Consider the following 23,399-nt stretch of genomic DNA (forward strand, 5'->3'; position numbering starts at 1 on the left):
TGTGACAAGGACCAATTCCTTGCCTCCCTAGCTTCTGTTCCATTCAGATCATTCCTATTCTCACTAATTTCACACCCTTAAAAATATAAGCATTTCTTAGACTATGCCAAATTATACTGAAAATAGCTTATTTAAAATATGCCTTAAATGGAGTAGCCTCTTGCCCTCCTAGGCCAGGGCAACCAACAGTTTCTCGGTGTCTCATCTCAATAAAGTATCACTGTTATCTCTGAAAACTCTTTGAAGACTATGTGTATAGAAACTTGTTTGTGAATTATGTTCTGTGGAACAAGGATACCATCACAGGACAACTTCCATTCCTGCCCTAAAGATCTCTCCCTTTTTAATCTATACCCCCTAATTAACTACAAAGAATAGTTTTCCATTCAAGGTTTTTGAGTCTCAACTGGGAGACACACCATCTGAAGGTCTGATTTCTGATCACCACCCCCTAAGGCTCAGCTTGCCCTAAGTCCAAATTTAAGTTAAAAATTAACACTCCCTACAGGAATTCCAGCTTTCCCAATGTCCAAAATCCCTTGTCCCTGGCCATTTACACTTGATAGTCTCATATGGAATACCCCCACTTACCTGCTAACTCCATCTTGTATTTGCCCCTAAGATATTAGAAGGCATCCCACTGTAATGATAGGATTGCTGATCCTATAAGTAAAATTTGTAAGTACAGTTGTAGGTATTGCTCATGCTATAATTTCAAAGACAAACATGGTGATTTCCAAAGAGCACATGTTCGATGAAGGTTCGGGGAATAAAAGAAACAATGAGCACGGGGTCTAATTTATTGATGTTTATTTTTAATATATCCATAAACAAATTAAGCATATTAAAGTGTATATAATTTAATTGTATAAAACAAAATGTAAAAGGTAAAAGAGAGCCACAGATTGGCAATCTTTAATTTGTTCTCTATTTTTTGAACCCAACCACCTTAAAGCTGATCACTCTCACATTTCCAGTAAATGCCTATAGCAATTCCATGTTATGTTATTCTAGATGACAAAATAAGATGGTTTCACAATTAGTTTCACAAAATAACAAAGCTCGTATAATTAAACCTCATTATAACATTAAATGTGTGACCAATGTCATCCACAAACGGGTAGATTTTTAAGCTAATTAAATCTAAATTAAATTAAATCTACATTAAAGACACAATATTTGAACAAATACATCATGTTAAAAAAGAATAAATTTTCAAGTTACACAATAATGTAGGAACACATAGGCATATCTACCATATTCCTTTCAGCCCCAACCCAGACCTAAATTCTATGAACACTAACTGCCCTTTCTCAAACACAAAGTGAAAAACCTGCTCCGGGCTTCTCTAGGAGCAAGAGAAATGGCTGGACTTGGCCCTAGAACACGCATTGGCCCCAAAAGTAGAAGTGGACCAGGCGGAAATTCTGGCGCGGGCCCTCTCTTCTTCATCTTGCAAAGCCTCCTCATACGGAGACGGGAAAGAGCTCGGGTCAGTCCCATGAACCTTGGCCAGAAACTCCAGGACTTTCATCTTGGTGGTTTCAGCATGGGCTCTCGGGCCCCACAGGAATTCAAACTGTGCCGGATCACTGTCGGCCACCTGCCGGTACTCCAGGTACTTTTCCCTCACGAAATCTTTGGTGATGAGCTCCCTGGGCTCCCCAAAGATGGCGTGCTTCTGCCCGGCATATATCCCCGTCAAATTCAGAACTTCCCAGACTTCCTCTTCGGTGGCACTGTTGCCCTTCATGAAGATCACACCCAGGATAAAGATCAGGATGCCGGTCTTGGGCATGCCCTCTTCACCATCCAGCACCCCATCATAGGTGAGGCCCAATTTGATGAAGAGGCCATAGCAGTGGTTGGTGGGATCCACGCTCTTCACATCAAGGCCAAAGACCATCTCCATGTGCTCACAGGCTCTCAGGAAGATCTCGGTGAAGTGGTCTTCATACTCTTTGGTGACGACCTTCATATCTGCCTCTGTCACGGGCTCTTTCATGTGATACTTGAAGAGCATGAAATTGACCAACGAAATCACTTTCTCATCTAGAGCACGTATAGGCACATTCTTGGGGGTGGACCCAGCCCATGAGGTGCCAACCTCTTCTTCTTGGCCACTGGCGCCCTCATTCAATTCACTTGATGAGGTGGCTGTCATGGCGATGGAAGATGAGCAGAAACTCTGATGACTCTCAGGGGTACTGGGTTTACCAGCATCAGGAGCCTCCTTGGAATTGCCAGGTATCAGAGGATAAGAGGAGAGATGGGTCTCTTGCAGAGCTTTGGAGACCTGGTCAACCTCCATATCTTGGATCTCACTGCAGGTCTGAAAGCACTGATCATATAAGCATTGTGGATTCTTTTGGTGCTGAGGCATGCTGACTTTTATGAGTAGCAACAGACAGGAGTGAGGAGAGGAGAGTGGGCAATGGGGAATCACGGCCTAAGAGGAAGAAGGAGACATGAGTGGCTTCGGCTGCTCAACCCCACTGGGGTGGCTCTGATAAAACGGCCTCCAGTGGACTTCTCCTGGGAACACTTTTCTAGGGCCTCACAGGTCTCCCAACCTCTTGGTTGCTATGCCCCTGAAGAACAATGAAGGAAGGAGTCTGAATGCTCCTGAGGAAGCAGCCAGCAAACCCAGGCTGAGAATTCTCAGAGACCGCAGAAAGCGGGGGGTGGTCGGGCTCTAGACAGCCATTTCTGTTCTGAGGAGGGTGGTCCCATCAGTCCTCCCTCAGGTGCATTGCCTTGGCTTTCGATAGGACCTGGCATACCTCCCCTATCTTAATATGGGATGGCCCCCGAAGACCAAAGTCACATCTCCTAAGACAACTGATGCAGGTACCTCTTGCAGAAGGCCTACCTGGGACTTCCCAAGGCTGACAGCGGGACCTAGACTGGGTGGAGGCTATCTATACTGCTGGTGGTGGTCCCCCCAGTTCTCACTTCATTGCCTTACTTTGAATCCAGGCAGGTCCTGGGATCCCTTCATTTGCTGACCTAACATTGTCCCTTCAGAACAAAGCCTCCACTTTCTGATTTCCAGAAGGTAATTAGGGCACATGTCTACTGACAGCCTCTCCCATAGCCTCTCAGTGCTGACAACAGCTCAGGGCAGGATTCCTCACTATCTGCACTCTCCTGGTGTCAGCGGACCCTCAGTATTCACTCTGGGTTCTTGACTTGGCAACTGGTGGGGTCTCAGGTCTGGCCCCTCTATGGGATGTCAACCCTTCTGTACGTAAGAATGCCTTATCCTCACGAGTTACCTGAGAAGGAAGTGAAGAAGGGCAGTTCCTTTCCCCCTCTTTTAAGGGTTTCCTGGGCTGACAGAAGGAGGTAGAAACTGTAAAGGTCCCTCTTTTCTGGGGTGGGTACATCTACCCGTGGGATCTCACTCAAGTTCCTACTGTGACCTGTGAGAGGATCTGGATCCCTTTCCTTGATGACCTCATACGATATAGGTACATACACCAAGGATCTCACCTGTCTCCAACCCCCCAAAGAAGGGGGATCTTCTCATGTAGTCTCTGTGCAGAGTTCTCTGGACTGAATAAGGTCCAGGGTCTCTTTGATGACCCTATGTTTTGGGGTGGATTCCTTTCAGTTCTGACTCTGTATGTCCACATGGACTCCAGTACCGCCTGGTCACCCTGTCCACTGCTGAATCTGACTATGTCCCAATCCCCTAGGTGCCCAGCGTAGGAAGTGAGCTAGGAAGACTCCTGACCGTCATTGTCTGGGACCTTTGCCCTTCAGACGTAACTCAATGACAACTGCCAGGGTCTAGGACTCCTCCTGACTGAACAAATGCTTTAACTTCCTGAGCCCCAGAGGAGGAAAGGAAAAGTCCCCTCTGCCTGCCATCCCTTCCCTGGGCCTCTCAGGGCTGACAACAGGGGAGGGGCTCTGTGCAGCCCCTCTGCCATCAATCAGTTGGTTGGTCCCAGCATCCTCACAAGTGCTAGTCTAATACTGGTTGGTGATGTGCCTGCTGCCATCTATTACCTGGTGTTCCACCTTCCAATCAAGGCCCCACGTGTCCGAGACACCCAGAAAGGAAGCGAGGCGACACCTCATCTGCCGGACACGGAGACCTGACCACAGGGGCTTAATGCTGTGCCACAACCTCTACCCGCGATCCGGGGAAGCATGAGCACTCACTCGGGGTCCTCGCCGGGACTCCTACCGGAGTCCCCCGCGGGGCCTGAGGCTCCTTCCTTTGCCCACAGGACACCGCCTGCCTCGGGCTAAGCTCTTGTCTGCCTCAGGCTAAGCTCTCACCTCCCTCAGACTCTGGAGGCTGAAGTCAGTCAGCGATACTTCCGCCGCCCCTGCCCGAAGCCTCCTGGGGCTCACAGACTGGCCGAGGCTCTCCGCGTCCACTACTGTCTGGGGTCGGTGGGCCCCTCAGGACTCACTCCGGGGGCTTTTTCTGGACTACCAAGAGGTCAAGGGACTCTTAGCCCCGCAACAGAAACGCTGTCACCTCGATCAGATCGCAAACAGGAAGTGTGTCGTAGGCCAGCCTGATAGGCGGGGCCGGGGTTACTGGAGTTGGATCGGGGCTCTCATCTAATGTGTCCCCTCATTTCTGTGATACGGGATCTCCTCAGCTCTCATTTGGAATCTTACTTGACTCCAAGCAGATCCTGGGAATCCTCCCTCTGCTGATGTGGTTCCACGCACTTCAGATCGAATCCCGTACAGCCCCAGATCGAATGCCGCACAGCCAGATGGTCTTGAAGAGGAAATCAGGGGCGTCACATCCGGTTACACCTGCCTGGAGTCTTCTGGGCCAATAGCGGGGGCAGGGCTGTGCGTGCCAGGCTTTCACGGTGGTGCTTGCTGCTGGTCCCTCGTTAGAGTCCTGCTGACTTCTTGTAGCCTTGGAATTAATCCCTCCCTTGATCCCGTGCCATGCCTCTCATGCCAATGTCCTCATGCCCCTGGAACCGTCAAGCGGAATCGAGGGGATGCTTCAGTTGGGGAGCCCTGCCTGGGTCAGCAGGGCTCAAAGTAGGCACCGGCCCATGTCTGTGTGACCCACCGCCGTTCTCTGGTTTTGGCTTCTTCTGTCCTCCTTCCTGGGAGTTCTCGTTTTGGCTCCTTTCTTGTGACTTAATGCTTTCTGGGAAATGCCGTATCTTGGCAAACTCTTGGTGACTTTACCTCCTGAAACCCTTGCCAAGTGTGGAATGGGTCACTTCCCAGCCTTAGTGTGAAATGAAGCTGGAACGCAAAACAGGCAGTGGCCGGGATCTCTGGTTATCAGACATGAAGGCTGGAATCAAGATATATTTATTTCACAGACAGAAATCACAAGTAGTCAGAGAGGCGGGCGCGTGGGGTGGAGAAGCAGGCTCCCTGCTGAGCAGAGAGCTGGATGCCGGGCTTGATCCCAGGACCCTGGGATCATGACCTGAGCCAAACGCAAGGGTCTAACCTGCTTAGCTACCCTGGCGCCCTTTGGAATCAATATACAGTAATTAAACCAGAAGCTACCTGATGAATAGGATGCACAGACATTTGGGGCACTCCCATCCTGCTGGGGTCCAATCTCCTCTGAGTTCTCCTGTTGGCTGAACTGAATCGTCATCCTGATGCCCATGAATTGTGTTTAGTTTTTTTTTTTAAGATTTTATTTATCTATTTATTTGACAGACGGAGATCAGAAGTAGGCAGAGAAGCAGGCAGAGAGAGAGGAGGACGCAGGGTCCCTGCTGAGCAGAGAGCCCCATGCAGAGCTCCATCCCAGGACCCTGGGATCATGACCTGAGCCAAAGGCAGAGGCTTTAACCCACTGAGCGACCCAGGCACCCCACGAATTGTGTTTAGTAAAGTGCAGAACAGACAAGACTGAAGAATGAATCTGAAGCCAAATAGGTTAAGGACTGGCATACCATGTCAACAGATCAATTTTAAAAATGTATTTCAATTGATAGAGAAATGTGTTTCATAAAAATAATCATTATTCTTTCATGATGGAAGGTATGTTTTCAAAGTAGATAAAGGATATCTACCAAAAAATCCCCAGAGCAAAAATCATATCTCATGTGGAAAACTTGAAACCTTTTTATTTTAAGATTGAGAAGAAGAGAGAAATGCCTGCTATCACCATGTTTAGTCTATATTTTAATAAAGACACTAAAAAAGTAACGGGAAACAGTAGTAATCACAGAGATAGAAACCAGAAAATAAGAAACAATGTCAGTATAATTAACATGAATAAAGTGTATATGAGGAAAATATACTAATGTTAAACTATTAAATCAATAAAAATGCCTTTAAATAAAATTACTGGCTATGAGATCAATATACAAAGAGACACTTTCTTTTTGGTAGCTACGTAGTATAATGAATTAAAGAATATCTTATAAATCATCATAATAAATACCTGATTCTTAAAAATATACATAATAAAAATATAAGAACTCTATGGAAAAATTATATAGCTATTATTTATTGAAATTGCTAAAGACTTAAATAAATGGAAAAATATGCTTTTACAGGGATGTTTCAATTACGTAAACATGTTAATTTTCCTCAAATTTAATCTATTAATGACCATAATCCCTCATCCTCAATAAAGCCACATAACTTTTACTTGTAAATATTTATATACATGTGAATTCTGTGTGAATGCTGACAAGATAATTCTAAAATTTATTCTTTTTAAGGATTTTATTCATTTATTTGAGAGAGAGAGCATGAGAGGGGAGAAGGTCAGAGGGAAAAGCAGACTGCAGGATGAGTGGGGAGTAATTCTGAAATTTAAATTGGCTTGCAAATGGCTATGAATAGCTAATATACTCTTGAAAAGAAAGATGTGATATTAAATACTGTAGTAATAAGAGTTTGTGGTATAGGTGTTGGCATAGACAAATAGACCAAAAGAGTGAATAGCATGTTCCAAAACAGATGCACTATATCTTGTGTCCTGGTGTATTTTTTTTTTAAAGATTATTTATTTATTTATTTGACAGAGAGAGAGATCACAAGTAGACAGAGAGGCAAGCAGAGAGAGAGAGGAGGAAGCAGGCTCCCCGCCGAGCAGAGAGCCCGATGCGGGACCGATCCCAGGACCCCGAGATCACGACCCGAGCCGAAGGCAGCGGCCCAACCCACCGAGCCACCCGGCGCCCTTGTGTCCTGGTGTATTAAAGTTAGCTACTCAGAGAAGTAAGGGAAAGAATATTGTTGTTGTTGTTTTTTAATTTTTATTATTTTGTTGTTGTTGTTGTTTTTTTAAAGATTTATTTATTTATTTATTTGACAGAGAGAGATCACAAGCAGGCAGAGAGGCAGGCAGAGAGAGAGGAGGAAGCAGGCTCCCTGCCGGGCAGAGATCCCGATGCGGGGCTCAATCCCAGGACCCTGAGATCACGACCCGAGCCGAAGGCAGCGGCTCAACCCACTGAGCCACCCAGGCGCCCCAAGAATATTGTTTTTTTTAATAAGAAATCACACTGGTACATTTTGATATTCATATTAAAAACAAATGTGACTAAAATCCTCCCTTACACTTAATAGAAATTCTAGTTCTAAGCAGATTAAAAACTCATTTTAAACCTTTTTATTCTGACAGTTTTCATACTCACGTAAGCGAGGGGTATACCACATTAACATACTAAATGAAAAAAATCATTCCTAAGTTGCTAAATTGATTTATAAAAATCAGTATTCATTCATAATGAAAAGATGTCTTATCTCACTAGATAAAGGATACTAGAAAAACTCTACAGTAAACATTATACTTGCTGTCGATTCACTGAGAGCCTTTACTTTAAAACTGGGAAGGAGATGAAGATGCCAGCTATCACCATTTCTATTCAATATTTTAATGAAGATCCTATATAGGGAACTAATGGAAACAAATCAAAGAGATTTGGATTGGAAAATAAGAAACAAAGCTAGCTTATCATTAAGAGATGATAAGAACGTATATGAAGAAAATCTACTAATGATAAATTTTCCCATAAGTAAAGTTGTTTATAAAGGTTGGTGGGTATAATATTAATAGGAAAAATATATTTGTGTTTGTGGTAACAAAATGAATGAAAAAAATTAAACAAAATAGGGGTGCCTGGCTGGCTTAGTCATGAGTCAAGCCCCACATTGGGGGTAGAGATTATATAAAAAAATTTTTAAAAATAAAAAATAAATTATACAAAGTACAATTTGTAGAGTACCATGACAAAATACCAGGTACCTGTAAGTAAATACAATTCTAAAAGTTTATCTAGTCAGGGAAAAAAAAATACACTGATAGTATTTAGAGAAATTAATGAAGCCCTAACTAAAAACAAAAATATGTTTTTAGATAAAAGTTTCAATATTATGACCATACTAAGTCTCCTCAAATTTAATCTCCAGATGACTGTCATCCTTTTCCTACAAATAAAACCCCAAATGTTTGTGTGTAAATGTCTGTGTCCATGTGTATGTGTCTTTGAAACTTGACAAGCTGATTATAAAATTTAAATGGATTCACAGGGACACCTGGGTGGCTCTGTTGGTTAAGCATCGGCCTTCAGCTCGGGTCATGATCCCAGATCAGGTCCCGCTGGGCTCCCTGCTCAGTAGGGAGCCTGCTTCTCCCTCTGTCTGCCACTCCCCCTGCCTGTTCTCTCTCTCTCTGACAAATAAATAAAAACTTTAAAAATAAATAAATAATTTGATTCACAAGTGGCCCAGAATACCTCATATCTTCTTGAAAAATAAAAATAAAATACACCTTAATTTACTAACTATTAAGAATTACTAAAAGTCTTTAATAATCAACAGCTTGTGGCATAAGTACAGGCATAGGCAAATAGATCAGTGTAACTAAACAGTATCCTCTGACAGACCTACTTATGCACTGTTGCTTAATTTATTAAAAGTGTGCCATTGCAGGGGTGCCTGGGTGGCTCAGTCCTTACGAGGCTGCTTTCTGCTCAGGTCATGGTCCCAGGGTCCTAGGATCAAGCCCCGCATCGGGCTTCCTGCTCCACGGGAAGCCTGCTTCTCCCTCTCCCACTCCCCCTGCTTGTGTTCCCTCTCTCACTGTGTCTGTCTCTGTCAAATAAATAAAATCTTAAAAAAAAAAAAGTCTGCTATTGCAGAAAAGTGGGGAAAGAGTAGTATTTTTTTTTTAAGATTTTATTTATTTATTTGACAGAGAGAGAGAGAGAGGAAGAGCACAAGCAGGCAGAGCGGCAGGCAGAGGCAGAGAGAGAAGCAGGCTCCCCACTGAGCAAGAGCCCGGTGCGGAACTTGATCCCAGGACCCTGGGATCAGGACCTGAACCGAAGGCAGCGGCTTAACCAACTGAGCCACCCAGGCGCCCAAGAGTAGTATTTTTATGAAGAAATGACAGTGCAACAGTTGGTTGTAGAAGAATTCAGACCAGAGATAGAGTTCTACCTTTGTCCTACTCTAGCCCTGAACTTGGGCACATAACCAGACTTTCTAATCCTCAGGCTCTTCATCTGTTAAATAGGTTTGAGAAGTGCTGTCCTCTAAGACTGTCAGAATGCATGCAACATACACAAAGAACCTATTATTCTGCCTGGCGGATTTTATTTTATTTTATTTTTTTTTTAATTTATTTATTTGAGAGAGAGAGAGAGAGAGATCACAAGTAGGCAGGGAGGCAGGCAGAGAGAGGGGGAAGCAGGCTCCCTGCTGAGCAGAGAGCCCGATTCGGGACTCGATCCCAGGACCCTGAGACCATGACCCGGGCCGAAGGCAGAGGCTTAAGCCACTGAGCCACCCACTGCCTGGCGGATTTTAGATCATTAATGAATAGTTGATGGACGCATGAAGTGCTATGGGACATGGAATTACAAATCTAATAAAAAAAGCTGCTTTGTAGGTAAAACTCCACCAATTTTCCCCATTTGAGGATAGACTGAGTGTTGGGGAGTCTAAATGGGTGCAACTCCAAACTCTTAAAATTTTTGTGAAGGGCTGTCTTCTCTGTCCCTCCCAGCTGCCTTTCCATCAAAACCATCCCTATTTTCATTCATTCTACTGCAAGCAGAACTCTATCTCTCCTATGTAGATTTACAAAATTACATTTAAGATCACTTCATTCAAATGCTCTTTTTAATGGAGCAGGCTCTGCTCTCTCAGTGCAGGACAAAGAGTGCCTGCCCCATGTCTCCTTCACATCCTGCCTCAATGGAATATCGGACTTATTTCTCAGAACCTCTTGGGACACATTACTCCTAAAACACCCAGTTTGTGTACTGAGCTCAACTGCTTGGGAAAGAGTGTCCAATTCCTTCCAATACTGCTGCAGGGGGAGATTCTCTCTGGTTTATCTAAGATACCAAAGTAATTATTGTGACCAGTTTTTCATTCCACGTCTAGTCTCTCAACTCTAAGATACATTATCCGAGTGTTTGGCCTTTGTTTACCACTCTGAGAACTTTATCTGGCCCACCACCCCATTTAACTTAAAATTACCTCCCACTGAAGAAGTGGCAGTTTCCAAAACCTCAAACTTCCTTGTTTCATGACATTTACACTCGACAATTCTGAAACCCATCCTCATCCCCCCCACCGCCAGAAAAACATAACGATCTTAATATGTATGCTCACACAGAAGAGCTTCAAAAACATAATATAAAATCTGAGAGAATTGAATGGATTTACAGACAAATCCATGCTTATAGTTGGAGATTTAAACGCCTCTCTCCAAGGGATCAGCAATAGTAATAGAAAGGAACTCATCAAGGATTTAGAGGTTATAAATACAGGATAAAGGTACAGAACTGAACAGTAGCACAATCCAACAGGATACAACTGATGTTTATCGAACACAACCCAACACAATAGAACACATGTTGTTTTCAAGCACACACAGAATATTCAATAAGTTAGACCATATCATGAGTAATAAAAGAAACTTAACAATGGTAAAAGAATGAAATGATACAGAGTGTGTTTTGTGAATATAATGGAATGAAACTAGAAATCAAAAACAGAGTTATAACAGGGAAATCTCCAAACCATTAGAAATTAAACATACCTCTAAAATATATATAGGCAAAGAGTATTTCTCAAGATAAATTTAAAATTGTGTTCAAATAAATAAATGAAAAAATAAAATACAGTATATCAAAATCTGTGGAATGCAGGTAAGGCAGTAATTCAAAAAAATTTATAGCATGAATTGCTTATCCTAGCGTATCAGTTTTCTCTTCCTGCCTTAACAAATTACCATCAATTTAGCAGCTTAAAACAACAAAACCGTATTATTTTACAGTTCTACAGGTACAAAGTCTGACATGAGGTCATTGTGTTGCCAGGACTGTCGTACTTTCTACAAGCTCTAGGGTCAATCAACCAAGAAAATATTGCAATGCTTACTGTGGATTCACCAAACAAAAGAACTGAAAAATATGTGAAACCAAAGCTGATAGAATTGAAAAGAAACACAGATAAATCTATAAGTATGTTTGGAGTTGCTGAGAGTTTAGCTCAGCTACTCCATGGTATTTTTGCCTTAGCATTCATTTTGTTTGGCCAAGTAGCCTGCAGGGACCTTAAACTGACATTAACCTCTCCTGCAAATGCATGCCCTAGGTAGCATCCTGCAGACTCACAAGCAAATGTTAAGTTCCTGATACAACTTCACCAACAGCTCTTTTGATCAAGTTTCTCCCCTCCCTCCCAGAACCTTTTCTTTGATGTACCCCTTAGATAAGATCCCTGTGTAATTCACCAAAACTCTGCTCCTTTGGTTTGAATTGACCAATCCAGCCTTAGCCTGGGACTAACCCAGGAACACTAATAAAGACATGTGTTCCATGTCCTGCCTCTTTCTACATTCTGCTTTGATCTCCCTATGTGGTCCCTCAAAGCATACTATGTACTTCCTCCAAGATCTGTAAGTAGTAAACTCAATTTCAATTTCTATTGTGGTCCGTTGTTGAACTACATAGCTTACTATGTAGCACTTTGTGCTCCACTTAACAAATGTTAATTTTTTTTTTAAAGATTTTTTTTAAAAATTTATTTGTCAGAGAGAGAGGGAGAGAGAGCAAGCACAGGCAGACAGAATGGCAGGCAGAGGCAGAGGGAGAAGCAGGCTCCCCACCAAGCAAGGAGCCCGATGTGGGACTCGATCCCAGGACGCTGGGATCATGATCTGAGCCGAAGGCAGCTGCTTAACCAACTGAGCCACCCAGGTGTCCCAACAAATGTTAATTTAATAAAGACATAAGAAGAGTGTTCAACACTCCTCTCTCAACAAATGATAGGCCACATACAAGATACAAAATCAACAAGGATTTAAAAGAACCATCAACCAACAGAATCTAAAAATATTTATGAACATTCTACACAAAACCAGGAGAATGCACATTCTTTTCAAGATCCTATGCAATATATGCCAAGATAGACCATATCCTAATTAATAAAAGAAACCTCAACAAATTGAAAATAATTATATTCATAACAGAGTGTGTTCTCTGATCATAATGGAATCAATATTAAAATCAATTAACAGAAGAACAAGAAAACACCAAATATTTGGAAACTAAAAAACATACTTCTAAATACACCATGGGTCAAAGATGAAGTCTCTAAAGAAATTTAAAAATGCACAAACTGAATTTAAATAAAAATATAACATTTCAAAATTTGTGTGGGCACAGCTAAAGCAGTGCTGAGTAAAATTTATAGCAGTAAGATAGTGCTTTTGAAAAGTGGGGGGAAAAGGTGGAAAATTCTCAAATCTGTAATCTAAACTCATACCACAAGAACCTAAATAAGGAAGAGCAAAATAAACCCAGAGCATGGGAAGGAAAAAAATGGTAAGGAGCAGAACTTGATGAAAGTATAAGCAAGCAACAAAAAGAGGGGACAATTAATGAAACAAAGAGCTGGTATTTTTTGTGGGCTTTTTTAAAGGAAGAATCAATAACATTGATAAACCTCTAGTAAGAAAGAAGAAAAAAGAAAAAAGTTACTAAAGTCTGAAAGGAACAGAACATCATACTGACAGAAAATAACAATAATAATAATGATAATAATGAGTATAGTTATTATCATTGAAAAAAATTCAGCAACTGTTTGTGACAAAAGTCTTAGGAAATAATAGAGGGGAGTTCTTTCAACTTGATAATGAACATCTATGAAAATCCCTATTTTGACATTATACTTAATGGTGAAATACTCAATGACTTCCCCTTAAGATAGAGAACAAGGCCAAGACGTCCACTCTCACCACTGCTATTTAACATGCTGCTAGAATTCCTAGACAGCCCATTAAGGCAAGAAAGAAAATAAAAGTCATAAGGATTACATATGAGTAGATAATCCTATGCCTCTTTGAAGATGTCATGACTGTGCATATAAAAAAATCCCAAGAAATCTATAAAACAACTTCTAGGCCTAATAAGTAAGCGCAGCATGGTTGCAGGCTATAGGATCAACATACAAACATCAATTGTTGTATTTTTTTAAAGATTTTATTTATTTATTTGACAGAGAGAGAGATAGCAAGAAAGAGCACAAGCAGGGGGAGGGACAGGCAGAGGGAGAAACGGGTTCCTGTTGAGCAGAGAGCCCCATGTGGAACTCGATCCCAGGACCCTGAGATCATGACCTGAGCCTAAGGCAGATGCCAAACCCACTGAGCCACCCAGGCACCACTAGTTTAATTTCAATACACTATCAATAAACATATAGAAACTACAGATGCAATACCATTGACAATTGCTCAAAAAAATCCTAAATCTGAAATACAAAGGTATAAATACAAGGTATAAGGTATAAATCTAAGGTATAAATCTAAGAAAACATCAGACCTTGTTTGCTGAAAAGAACAAAATCCAGAGATCAAATACATTTTTTAAAAGATTGTATTTATTTGTTTATATGAGAGAGAGAGAGAGGGAAAGCACAAGTCAGGAGGAAAGGCAGACGGAGAGGGAGAAGCAGAAACCCTGCTAAGCAGGGAGCCCAATTTGGGCCTCGATCCCAGCACCCTGGGATCATGACCTGACCCAAAGGCAGACGCTTAACCAACTGAGCCAACCAGGCACCCACAAATAATATATAAATAAATGGAGTGCTATAGCGTGTTCACAGATTAAAAGAATCAACATAGTAATGGTATCAATTCTTATCAAATTAATAAATAGGTTTAACACAATTCCTATCAAAATGTCAGCAATATTTTTATATACATAATCTTATCTAAAAATTTATACAGAAAGGCAAAGGAACTAGAATAGCTAAAATAATTTTTAAAAAGAAAAGTAAAATGGGAAGAACTGCTGTATCAGATTTAGAGACATTATTTAGCTATAGTAATCAAGATTCTGTGATATTGATGGTTGGATGGACATATAGATGATTGGAACAGAATAGAGACTGTAGAAATAACCCCACATAACTATGGACAACTGATTTTCAACAATGTTGCAAAAGCAATTAGATGGAGGATGAATAGATTTTACTAAAACTGATGTTGGAGCAATTGAACATCCATTAGGGAAAAAACAAACTTTGATCTAAACTTCATATCTTACATAAAAATAAATTCAAATATAACAGATTTAAATGTAAAATGTAAAGCTATGAAATTTTTTAAAGAAATGTTGGAACAGGTTGCCTGGGTGGCTCAGTCGGTTTAAGCATTCACCTATGTAAAAAAGATTTATATGTGGAATATCTAAAGATCTCTGAAAGCTCAATATTTAAAAAAGGAAACAATTTAATTAGGAAATAGGGTGCATGGGGGGCTCAGTTGGTTAAGTGTCAGACTTGATTTCAGGTTGGGCTATGGTCTTAGTGCTGTGAGAGCCCCTATTGGGCTCTGTGCTCAATGGGAGTCTGCTTGAGGATTCTCTCTCTCCTTCTCTCTTTGCCCCTCTCCCTGCTCTAATATAAAAACAAGTAAATCTTAAAAAAAAAAAAAAGGATAAAGACATTGTGAAATAAAAAAAACATATAGTGGTCTCTGCTCCCATTCCTGGAACAGAGCCCCTAAAATCCTTATAGTTTCCTAAATGATAAGAACATTAGGAATATCTCACATCCCTTGTAATATTTGTCTTTGACCCCATCCCTGACACAAGGATCCGAAACCCCTTATGATTTCCTAAGTGATGAGAGTACGAGGGCCATAATTTTTTCTAATGAGGTGACTCTGGGTGGATTCCTGGATGACTCCTGGATGGGGGCTGGTCACCAGAAAGGCCAACCAAGCCATGATTAGAAGCTTGGAAATATCAGCCTCATCCCCATTATCCAGAGGGGAGAGAGGGGCATTGATCATGCCTACATGAGGAAGCCACCATAAAATCCCAATAGTGGGTCTGGAGAACTTCTAGTAGGGCAAATAACAGATCTCACCCTATGTACCTCTTCATCTGGCTATTCATCTATATTGTTCATCGTATCATTTAATAAATTCTGTGAGCTGCTCTAGAAAATGAATCAAACCCAAGGAGGGGGTCTTGGGAGCCTCTGAAGTTGGCTAGAAGCATAGGTGACAACCTGGGCCTGCAACTGGTGTTCTAAATGTGTGTTGCTGGGGGAGGGGGAAGTGTCAGGGCTGGGGGGCAAGGTGGTGGATGGTGACAGTGTTGTGGAACTGAGCCCTCATCTTTGGGTAGATAGTGTCCGAACTGAGTTAAATTGTAGGATACCCAGCTGGTGTCACAGAGAATTGTTTGTTATGGAGAAAAAAAACCCTCCATATATTTGGTGACCAGAATTGTCAGAAGTATGAGTGTTCTGTGTATCTAGTAAAGGAGACACATGGGACAGAAATATATAGTACGGAAGAAATGGATTTTTCCTTACAGAAGAAAGTAGAAAATTGAATTTTTTCCTATACAGATATGAAGAGACATTTCCCTGAAGAGGATATGCAGATAGCAAAGAAGCACATGAAAAGAAGTTCAACTTCACTACACTTCAGGAAAATGCAAAATAAGGATCATGTTGAGATACTTCCATATACTTATCAGAACACTTAAAATTTTAAAAAAATGGTAATAATACCAAATGTTGATAACAATGCAGAGAAACTAGATGACCCATACATTGCTGGTGGGAATGTAAAATGGTACAGCAACTCTGAATATTGGTGAAAAAAAAAAAAAACCAAAAACCAAAAAAACCCCCGAAACACTAAATATACATTCACAATATGAACTAGAAATTATACAACTGATTATTTATCCTAGAAAATGAAATCTTATGTCCACAAGAAAACCTATACATAATTGTTCACAGTAGCCCTATTCCATTATTTAAAAACTGTCATTATGAAAAAATTATTCCTGCTAACCACATTCTCTGATATGCCAGTTTAAGATCACCTTTTTCAAAGTGAACAAATATTTATCTTTATTTTTACATTGCAAATGTGATAACTACAAATTTGAAACTGAATTTTTTAAAAGATTTGATTTATTTATTTGACAGACAGAGAGATCACAAGTAAGCAGAGAGGCAGGCAGAGAGAGAGGGGGAAGCAGGTTCCCCGTGGAGCAGAGAGCCCGATGTGGGGCTCAATCCCAGAACCCTGAGATCATGACCTGAGTCAAAGGCAGAAGCTTAACCTACTGAACCACCCAGGTGCCCCAAAACTGAAAATTTGAAATGCGTAGCCAAGTATAAAGAAAAATACAAATTCCCATCAGAGAAACACAGTTATTTTAACACAAGTGGTAAATTTCTCTCTGATCTTTTAATATGTACATGTCTGTGTTTATTATATGTGTGTATATATATATACATATATATGACATGTTACATAGACATATTAATATCTATTATTTAACATTTATTATATACTAGATGCTAAGAACATGTATTTTATGTACAATTTCGTATTTAATCTTCATTATAAACTTATTTACCTTCTCATGTTTAAAAATATTGAAGCAGAGAAACATTAAAAAAAAATTCCAGTATCCACAGCTATTAGGTTACTAAGTGTTGGAGTAGAGGTTTAGAATGGCACTCTGATTAGCCTGTCTGTCATACAGTAGACATGTAACCATCATATAAATACACATGTATACAGACATACACCTGAATATATCCCAGAAAACTTGGCAATAATTTAACAAAATTGTTGACTTAACTATCTGTAGAAGTCCTGAAGGTCCATGATCCTTGGCATGTAATTTATGGCAAGAAAACTTAGTCATATTTTTGGCTGAGCTAGTTTGTAAGAATAGATCTCTTGTGTGAACCTAATAGACTGATTCCTACCAAGTATGTCATGGATGTAGAAGGAAAGGTATGCAGAGCTGAGAATAAAACTATGAACTGGGGATATACAATGGGGACTTGTAACAATGGTAAACCATGGACATAACAAATGTTAACTACATAGAGATATATGATAAATGACATCCAAATGGAAAAAGTCTACATGAGCTTTTACATTACACAGAGAATGAATTATATTTTGAATTTCTAAATATAAAATAAACCATAAATTATTTGTAACATTTGGTTACCCTAATTGACTTTTCTTTGCATACTTCTAGTTTCCAAAGATCCTGATGATTTAAATAGTCTAAGTCATCCATCAGATAATAAACATGACCGTCAACCTCATGTACTCCATAAAAACTTTTTTCTTTCTTAATGATCATTGGGATGGATATGGAGACACTCTAATCATTGAAACCCATTCATTTGAACTCATTCTTGGTGTTTTATTGTCTGCAGGATACTGAGTGCTCATCAACACTGCTCATTTTAGAATTAATGCAGTAATTGAAAATCTACTCTTCCTGACCTTTGCTATCATAACATTTGGATACTATTACATCACAAAGTATCTATTTCTTTTTCATGTATGAATCTAATTTTTTGTTTTAGCATCAACTAAATTTATCCACCCTTGCTTTATCTTTACTTTAGATGTTTTAAGGAAGCTATAATGTATGAGAACTTTGTATTTTATTTTATGAGATAATATAATTTGATTAGAAAAATGTAATTAATATGATGGATCTTGGAAACAGAGACTTACCACAATTGATCAAATCAGTCATTTCTTTTCTAGGGCCTCCTCTTTCTTTAACAATCCAACTCCAAGTCTCTTCTATAGCTTTACTGAATCCTAAAAGGATTTCTTAGATCCTTGATTCACCATTTGTCCTCTAATCACCCCCAATTACTACCAGTCCATCAAATTTTACAGCAATTAGTCTATTAACTAATTTACATTAGGAAACAGGATTCAGAAGCCAATTCTCATCATTATAATTATTTGATCAAAACATTTCACTAAGATTTTAGTGATTTTCATTGCCCTTCTCCAAGCAACTGATGGTTGCTTCCCTGCCATTTATTTGTCCTTATTTTGGAGTAAAATTCCATTCCAGTCTTCATACTTTTTGGATGATAGGTAATGGGATTTAGGGAAGGCCGCCGAAGAATATGCCACTTTGGCCTATTGATTATTTTGAATTACCTGAGAAACAGCCATGCAAAAAGAATATTCTGACCTTCCTTTTGCCTGCCTGAAGGCAGGAAATAAATCCCCAATGTGAAAGGTACCCTCTGCACCAGGAGGTAGAAAGACCTCCTTGTCACCTGAGATAAGGAATTCAGGGCCCAGAAGACTATATAAACAACCCCTGTTTAGATTTTTACTAATGAATACCCAAACTACATTTCTTGTTTTGTTAATTCCTCAAAAATGTATTATTTATTTGTCTAAAATGTATAAAAGCTGACTGCTTTGGTCCCTTCTTAGGTCCTGTCTATAAGACCTCCATACATACTAATTAAATATTTTTTCTCCTATTAATCTGTTTTGTGTCAGTTTAATTAATTATTAGAAGAACCAAAAGAACCCAAGAGGAGTAGGAGTAATAACTTATCCCTCCCTTACAAAGCTGATAAGTTCTTTGGTGAATGAAGTATTTGCTGAATTATTTTCTCTCTACCCTTCTAGGTCCATCAGTGAGACGCCTCCTGCCCCCCAACCCTATAATAAAAGACAAAGTAACAGGAGTAAAGCAAACAAAAGTTTAATAACCTATATACTTACTGTATACATGGGAGAGACCCAGGAAAACTGAGTAACTCCCCCAAAATAACCCAAGTCACCACCTTAAATACCATTATCAGCTTAAGACAAAAGAGAGATGCTGGGGGTGGGGGGAATTCATGGAAAGGTTAGAGGAGGAAATATTTGCTACACAAAGGCTACCTTGCCATGCAAATAAATATCTCACATAAAAAAGTTATCTCTGGTAATAGCTGTCTCTTTGGTAAGGACCCCCTTTTTTAAAAAATTTAATTTAATTTTATTTTTTATAAACATATAATACATTTTTATCCCCAGGGGTACAGGTCTGTGAATCGCCAGGTTTACACACTTCACAGTACTCACCTTAGCACATACCCTCCCCAATGTCCATAACCCCACCCCCCCAACCCCTCTCCCCCCATCAACCCTCAGTTTGTTTTGTGAGATTAAGAGTCACTTATGGTTTGTCTCCCTCCCAATCCCATCTTGTTTCATTTATTCTTCTCCTACCCCCTTAACCCCCCATGTTGCATCTCCTCTCCCTCATATCAGGGAGATCATATGATAGTTGTCTTTCTCCGATTGACTTATTTCACTAAGCATGATACCCTCTAGTTCCATCCAGGTCATCGCAAATGGCAAGATTTCATTTCTTTTGATGGCTGCATAGTATTCCATTGTGTATATATACCACATCTTCTTTATCCATTCATCTGTTGATGGACATCTAGGTTCTTTCCATAGTTTGGCTATTGTAGACATTGTTGCTATAAACATTCGGGTGCACGTGCCCCTTTGGATCACTATGTTCGTATCTTTAGGGTAAATACCCAGTAGTGCAGTTGCTGGGTCATAGGGTAGTTCTATTTTCAACATTTTGAGGAACCTCCATGCTGTTTTCCAGAGTGGTTGCACCAGCTTGCATTCCCACCAACAGTGTAGGAGGGTTTCCCTTTCTCAGCATCCTTGCCAGCATCTGTCATTTCCTGACTTGTTAATTTTAGCCATTCTGACTGGTGTGAGGTGGTATCTCATAGTGGTTTTGATTTGTATTTCCATGATGCCAAGTGATATGGAGCACTTCTTCATGTGTCTGTTGGCCATCTGGATGTCTTCTTTGCAGAAATGTCTGTTCATGTCTTCTGCCCATTTCTTGATTGGATTATTTGTTCTTTGGGTGTTGAGTTTGCTAAGTTCTTTATAGATTTTGGACACTAGCCCTTTATCTGATATGTCGTTTGCAAATATCTTCTCCCATTCTGTCAGTTCTCTTTTGGTTTTGTTAACTGTTTCCTTTGCTGTGCAAAAGCTTTTGATCTTGATAAAATCCCAATAGTTCATTTTTGCCCTTGCTTCCCTTGCCTTTCGCGATGTTCCTAGGAGGATGTTGCTGCGGCTGAGGTCAAAGAGGTTGCTGCCTGTGTTCTCCTCAAGGATTTTGATGGATTCCTTTCTCACATTGAGGTCCTTCATCCATTTTGAGTCTATTTTCGTGTATGGTGTAAGGAAATGATCCAATTTTATTTTTCTGCATGTGGCTGTCCAATTTTCCAACACCATTTATTAAAGAGGCTGTCTTTTTTCCATTGGGCATTCTTTCCTGCTTTGTCAAAGATTAGTTGATCATAGAGTTGAGGGAAGGACCTCTTTCTAATATAAATTTCCTTTATAAATGTAGTTTTTCCTATAAAGAGGTAACTTCTCTGTTCAGAGCTTTTCTTATGTCTACAGTTTCTCAAAGCCATCAGCTCAAATTAATCATTATGCCAAAGAGGCATACTTTGAAGCAGCATATTCTACTCCCCTTCAAAAGCATCATTGGATTTTCAAGTATTTTCAATGTTGTAGACATGACAAAAAATTTCAAATTCTGTTCACATTGCTCCTCCAGAACATTTCCTTGATTCCTCTCATTCCTCTGTTTCCTTACATGAGCATAATCTATTTTTCCAGTTCTGGATTATGCCAAGCACTGGTTGATGGATTTTATAACTGAGCAAAGAAGCAACTGTATTTATTGGAATAGTTCACTGAATGATCTTACAACTGGATGCCTTGCTATAGCTGTGTAATTGATGTATTAAGAAACTTCCTTTGTGTTCTACTTAGTGCATGCATATGTATGCAAATGTATGCATGTGTCCACATCTTGTGTGCACATGTACATATGAATGGTGCATGTCTGTAGCAGAAAAGAGGAAGGAAGTCACAGCACATAATGCAGAAGGCAAATGATGTAAACTTTTTTTAAAAAAGATTTTATTGGGGTGCCTGGTTGGCTCAGTGGGTTAAGCCTCTGCCTTCGGCTCCAGTCATGATCTCAGGGTCCTGGGATCGAGCCCCGCATCGGGCTCTCTGCTCAGCAGTGAGCCTGCTTCCTCCTCTCTCTGCCTGCCTCTCTGCCTACTTGTGATTCTCTCTCTGTCAAATAAATAAATAAAAAATAATAATAAATAAAAAAGATTTAATTTATTTATTTAAGAGAGTGAGAGAGAGCACAAGAGTGGGGTGAGGGGCAGAGGGAGAAGCAAACTCCCTGCTAAGCAGGGAGTTCGATGCAGAACTCAATCCCGGGACTCTAGTATCATGACCTGAGCTGAAGGCAACTGCTTAACCAACTGAGCCACCCAGGTGCCTGCTTTATTAATTAATCTTAAGACTAAATTAATCTCACTGGTTTCTGACCACTATACTAACTCACTTATCACAGAATCAAGAAAAATATTTCAGCTCAAACATAAGAACTTCTCAAGAATATCAAGCCTACACATCTGCTCTATATAACTAAATTGTTATTTCTTTCATGGTCCTACATACACTCTTTCTTCCTTGCAGAGTGCATTATTCATTTATATTTATCATCTAAAAGTCTTCAAAATTTTATGCAAAATACACATATTAGGTTTTCTTTTCAAACCATTTACCTAAACCAATCATTCTATTAACTGTAGCCTAAACACATACATTGGAAAGCCCTGCTGAATGTTAATTTGTATTACATACTGTCATAGGCAGAATTCTAGAAATGTTCCTCCAAGGTTCCAGCCCCCTACTTGTTCAATCAAACACTAAGCTAGGAAGAAATTTTACAGATGTAATTAAAAGTTCCAGATCAGTTTACCTTAATTTATGGAGATTATCAGTTTACCTTAAATTATGCTGGGCCTGACTCAATAAAGTGAGAAGCTAAACAGTTGAGTTTCTCTGGATGTGTAGAAGTCAGAGGGATCTGCTCCTGCTGGCCTATAGGAAGAAAGAATAAAGAACCATTAAAACGATGCCCTGTATACTTAATGAGGTTAAAAATATCACCAGCAAGACCTTCATTGACCCCTTTTTTCTTCATAGGAATGTTAACCTTATCCTTTTGTTTAAAAAAAAAAATCTTTGAGAGAGAGAGTGAGTCTTGGGGGTAGAAGGAGAAGGAAAGAGAATCTTCAACTCAGGGTTCAGTTTCAGGACCCTAAGATCACAACCTGAGCCAAAACCAAGAGTTGGATGCTTAACTGACTGCACTGTCCAGGTGCCCTTAACCTCATCTTTTATTTATTTTTTTAAGGATTTTTTAATTTATTCATTTGAGAGAGAGAGAGAACTCACAAGAGCATGAGCAGGGGAGATGGACGGAGGGAGAGGGAGAAGCAGACTCCCTACTGAGCAGGGAGCCAAACATGGGACTCTATCCCAGGACCCTGAGATCATGACCTGAGCTGAAGGCAGATACTTAACTGACTGAGCCACCCAGTTGCCCCCTATAACCTTATCTTTTAGAGGCAAACAAGAAGAAGAGCTCTGGCTGGCCTAGACCAGTTTGAGCTTGGCCACCTATTTACACCTGCACAGACAGACCATGGAATGCTAGACAGCTTCCTCCACCTCATTATAAAGTTATAATCCCTGCCTAAGGAGGAGCATGAACCTCATTAACGTAATATACAATGCATGTATAGGCATGTTTCCTAAGTATGCACGTGTGACCTTATACTCACCTCTACATGCAATGAAAAATCTTCCCTTTCTGAATATTCATCCTAACCCTAAATAAATTAAAAAAAAAAAAAAAAGAAAAGAAACCACTCATGCCTGCTTTGGGAGTCACAGCTTTGAAAACTAATCCCCATGATCTCCTTATTTGTGGAGATAAAGTTTCCTTTGTATTGACAACTCCACTTGGTATAGTGTCTATCTGTAACTCACCAAGTAACAAACTCACTTTAGTTTGGTTGCACCATGTTGTGGGATGACTTGTGAGTGTGAGCAGCCAGCTGCTGACAACCAGCAGGAAAACAGGGCCTCAGTCTCACAAGCATAAGGAAACAAATTCTTGTAATGACCATTGGGTTTGGAAAAGGAGCTAACCAAGACTTAGATGAGCACT

At 40.2% G+C, this 23,399-nt stretch overlaps 1 protein-coding gene and 1 long non-coding RNA gene across 5 annotated transcripts; one reads left to right on the forward strand and one right to left on the reverse strand.

The window, feature by feature from the left end:
• Positions 1-808: 808 nt before the first annotated feature.
• On the reverse strand, positions 809-4,837 carry MAGEB16 (MAGE family member B16). 4 transcript variants are annotated; one of them, XM_047716466.1, is made up of 2 exons: positions 4,699-4,837; positions 809-2,449 (listed from the first exon to the last, which is right to left on the reverse strand). In XM_047716466.1, the coding sequence occupies exon 2, from the start codon at positions 2,381-2,383 to the stop codon at positions 1,349-1,351; it is 1,035 nt and encodes a 344-aa protein (XP_047572422.1). In that variant the 5' UTR covers positions 2,384-2,449; positions 4,699-4,837; the 3' UTR covers positions 809-1,348. The 4 variants fall into 4 exon arrangements, with proteins under 4 accessions (XP_047572422.1, XP_047572425.1, XP_047572424.1 ...); XM_047716469.1 differs by having other exon boundaries at positions 4,645-4,708; XM_047716468.1 differs by lacking the exon at positions 4,699-4,837 and adding an exon at positions 4,369-4,481.
• LOC125092125 (uncharacterized) lies at positions 2,381-22,265 on the forward strand. Its single transcript, XR_007124833.1, has 3 exons — positions 2,381-2,822; positions 2,917-5,276; positions 22,165-22,265. It is a non-coding gene; the product is annotated as an uncharacterized LOC125092125 (long non-coding RNA).
• Positions 22,266-23,399: the final 1,134 nt, after the last annotated feature.

Source organism: Lutra lutra, chromosome X (assembly GCF_902655055.1).
Source record: "Lutra lutra chromosome X, mLutLut1.2, whole genome shotgun sequence".
Lineage (NCBI taxonomy): Eukaryota > Metazoa > Chordata > Mammalia > Carnivora > Mustelidae > Lutra > Lutra lutra.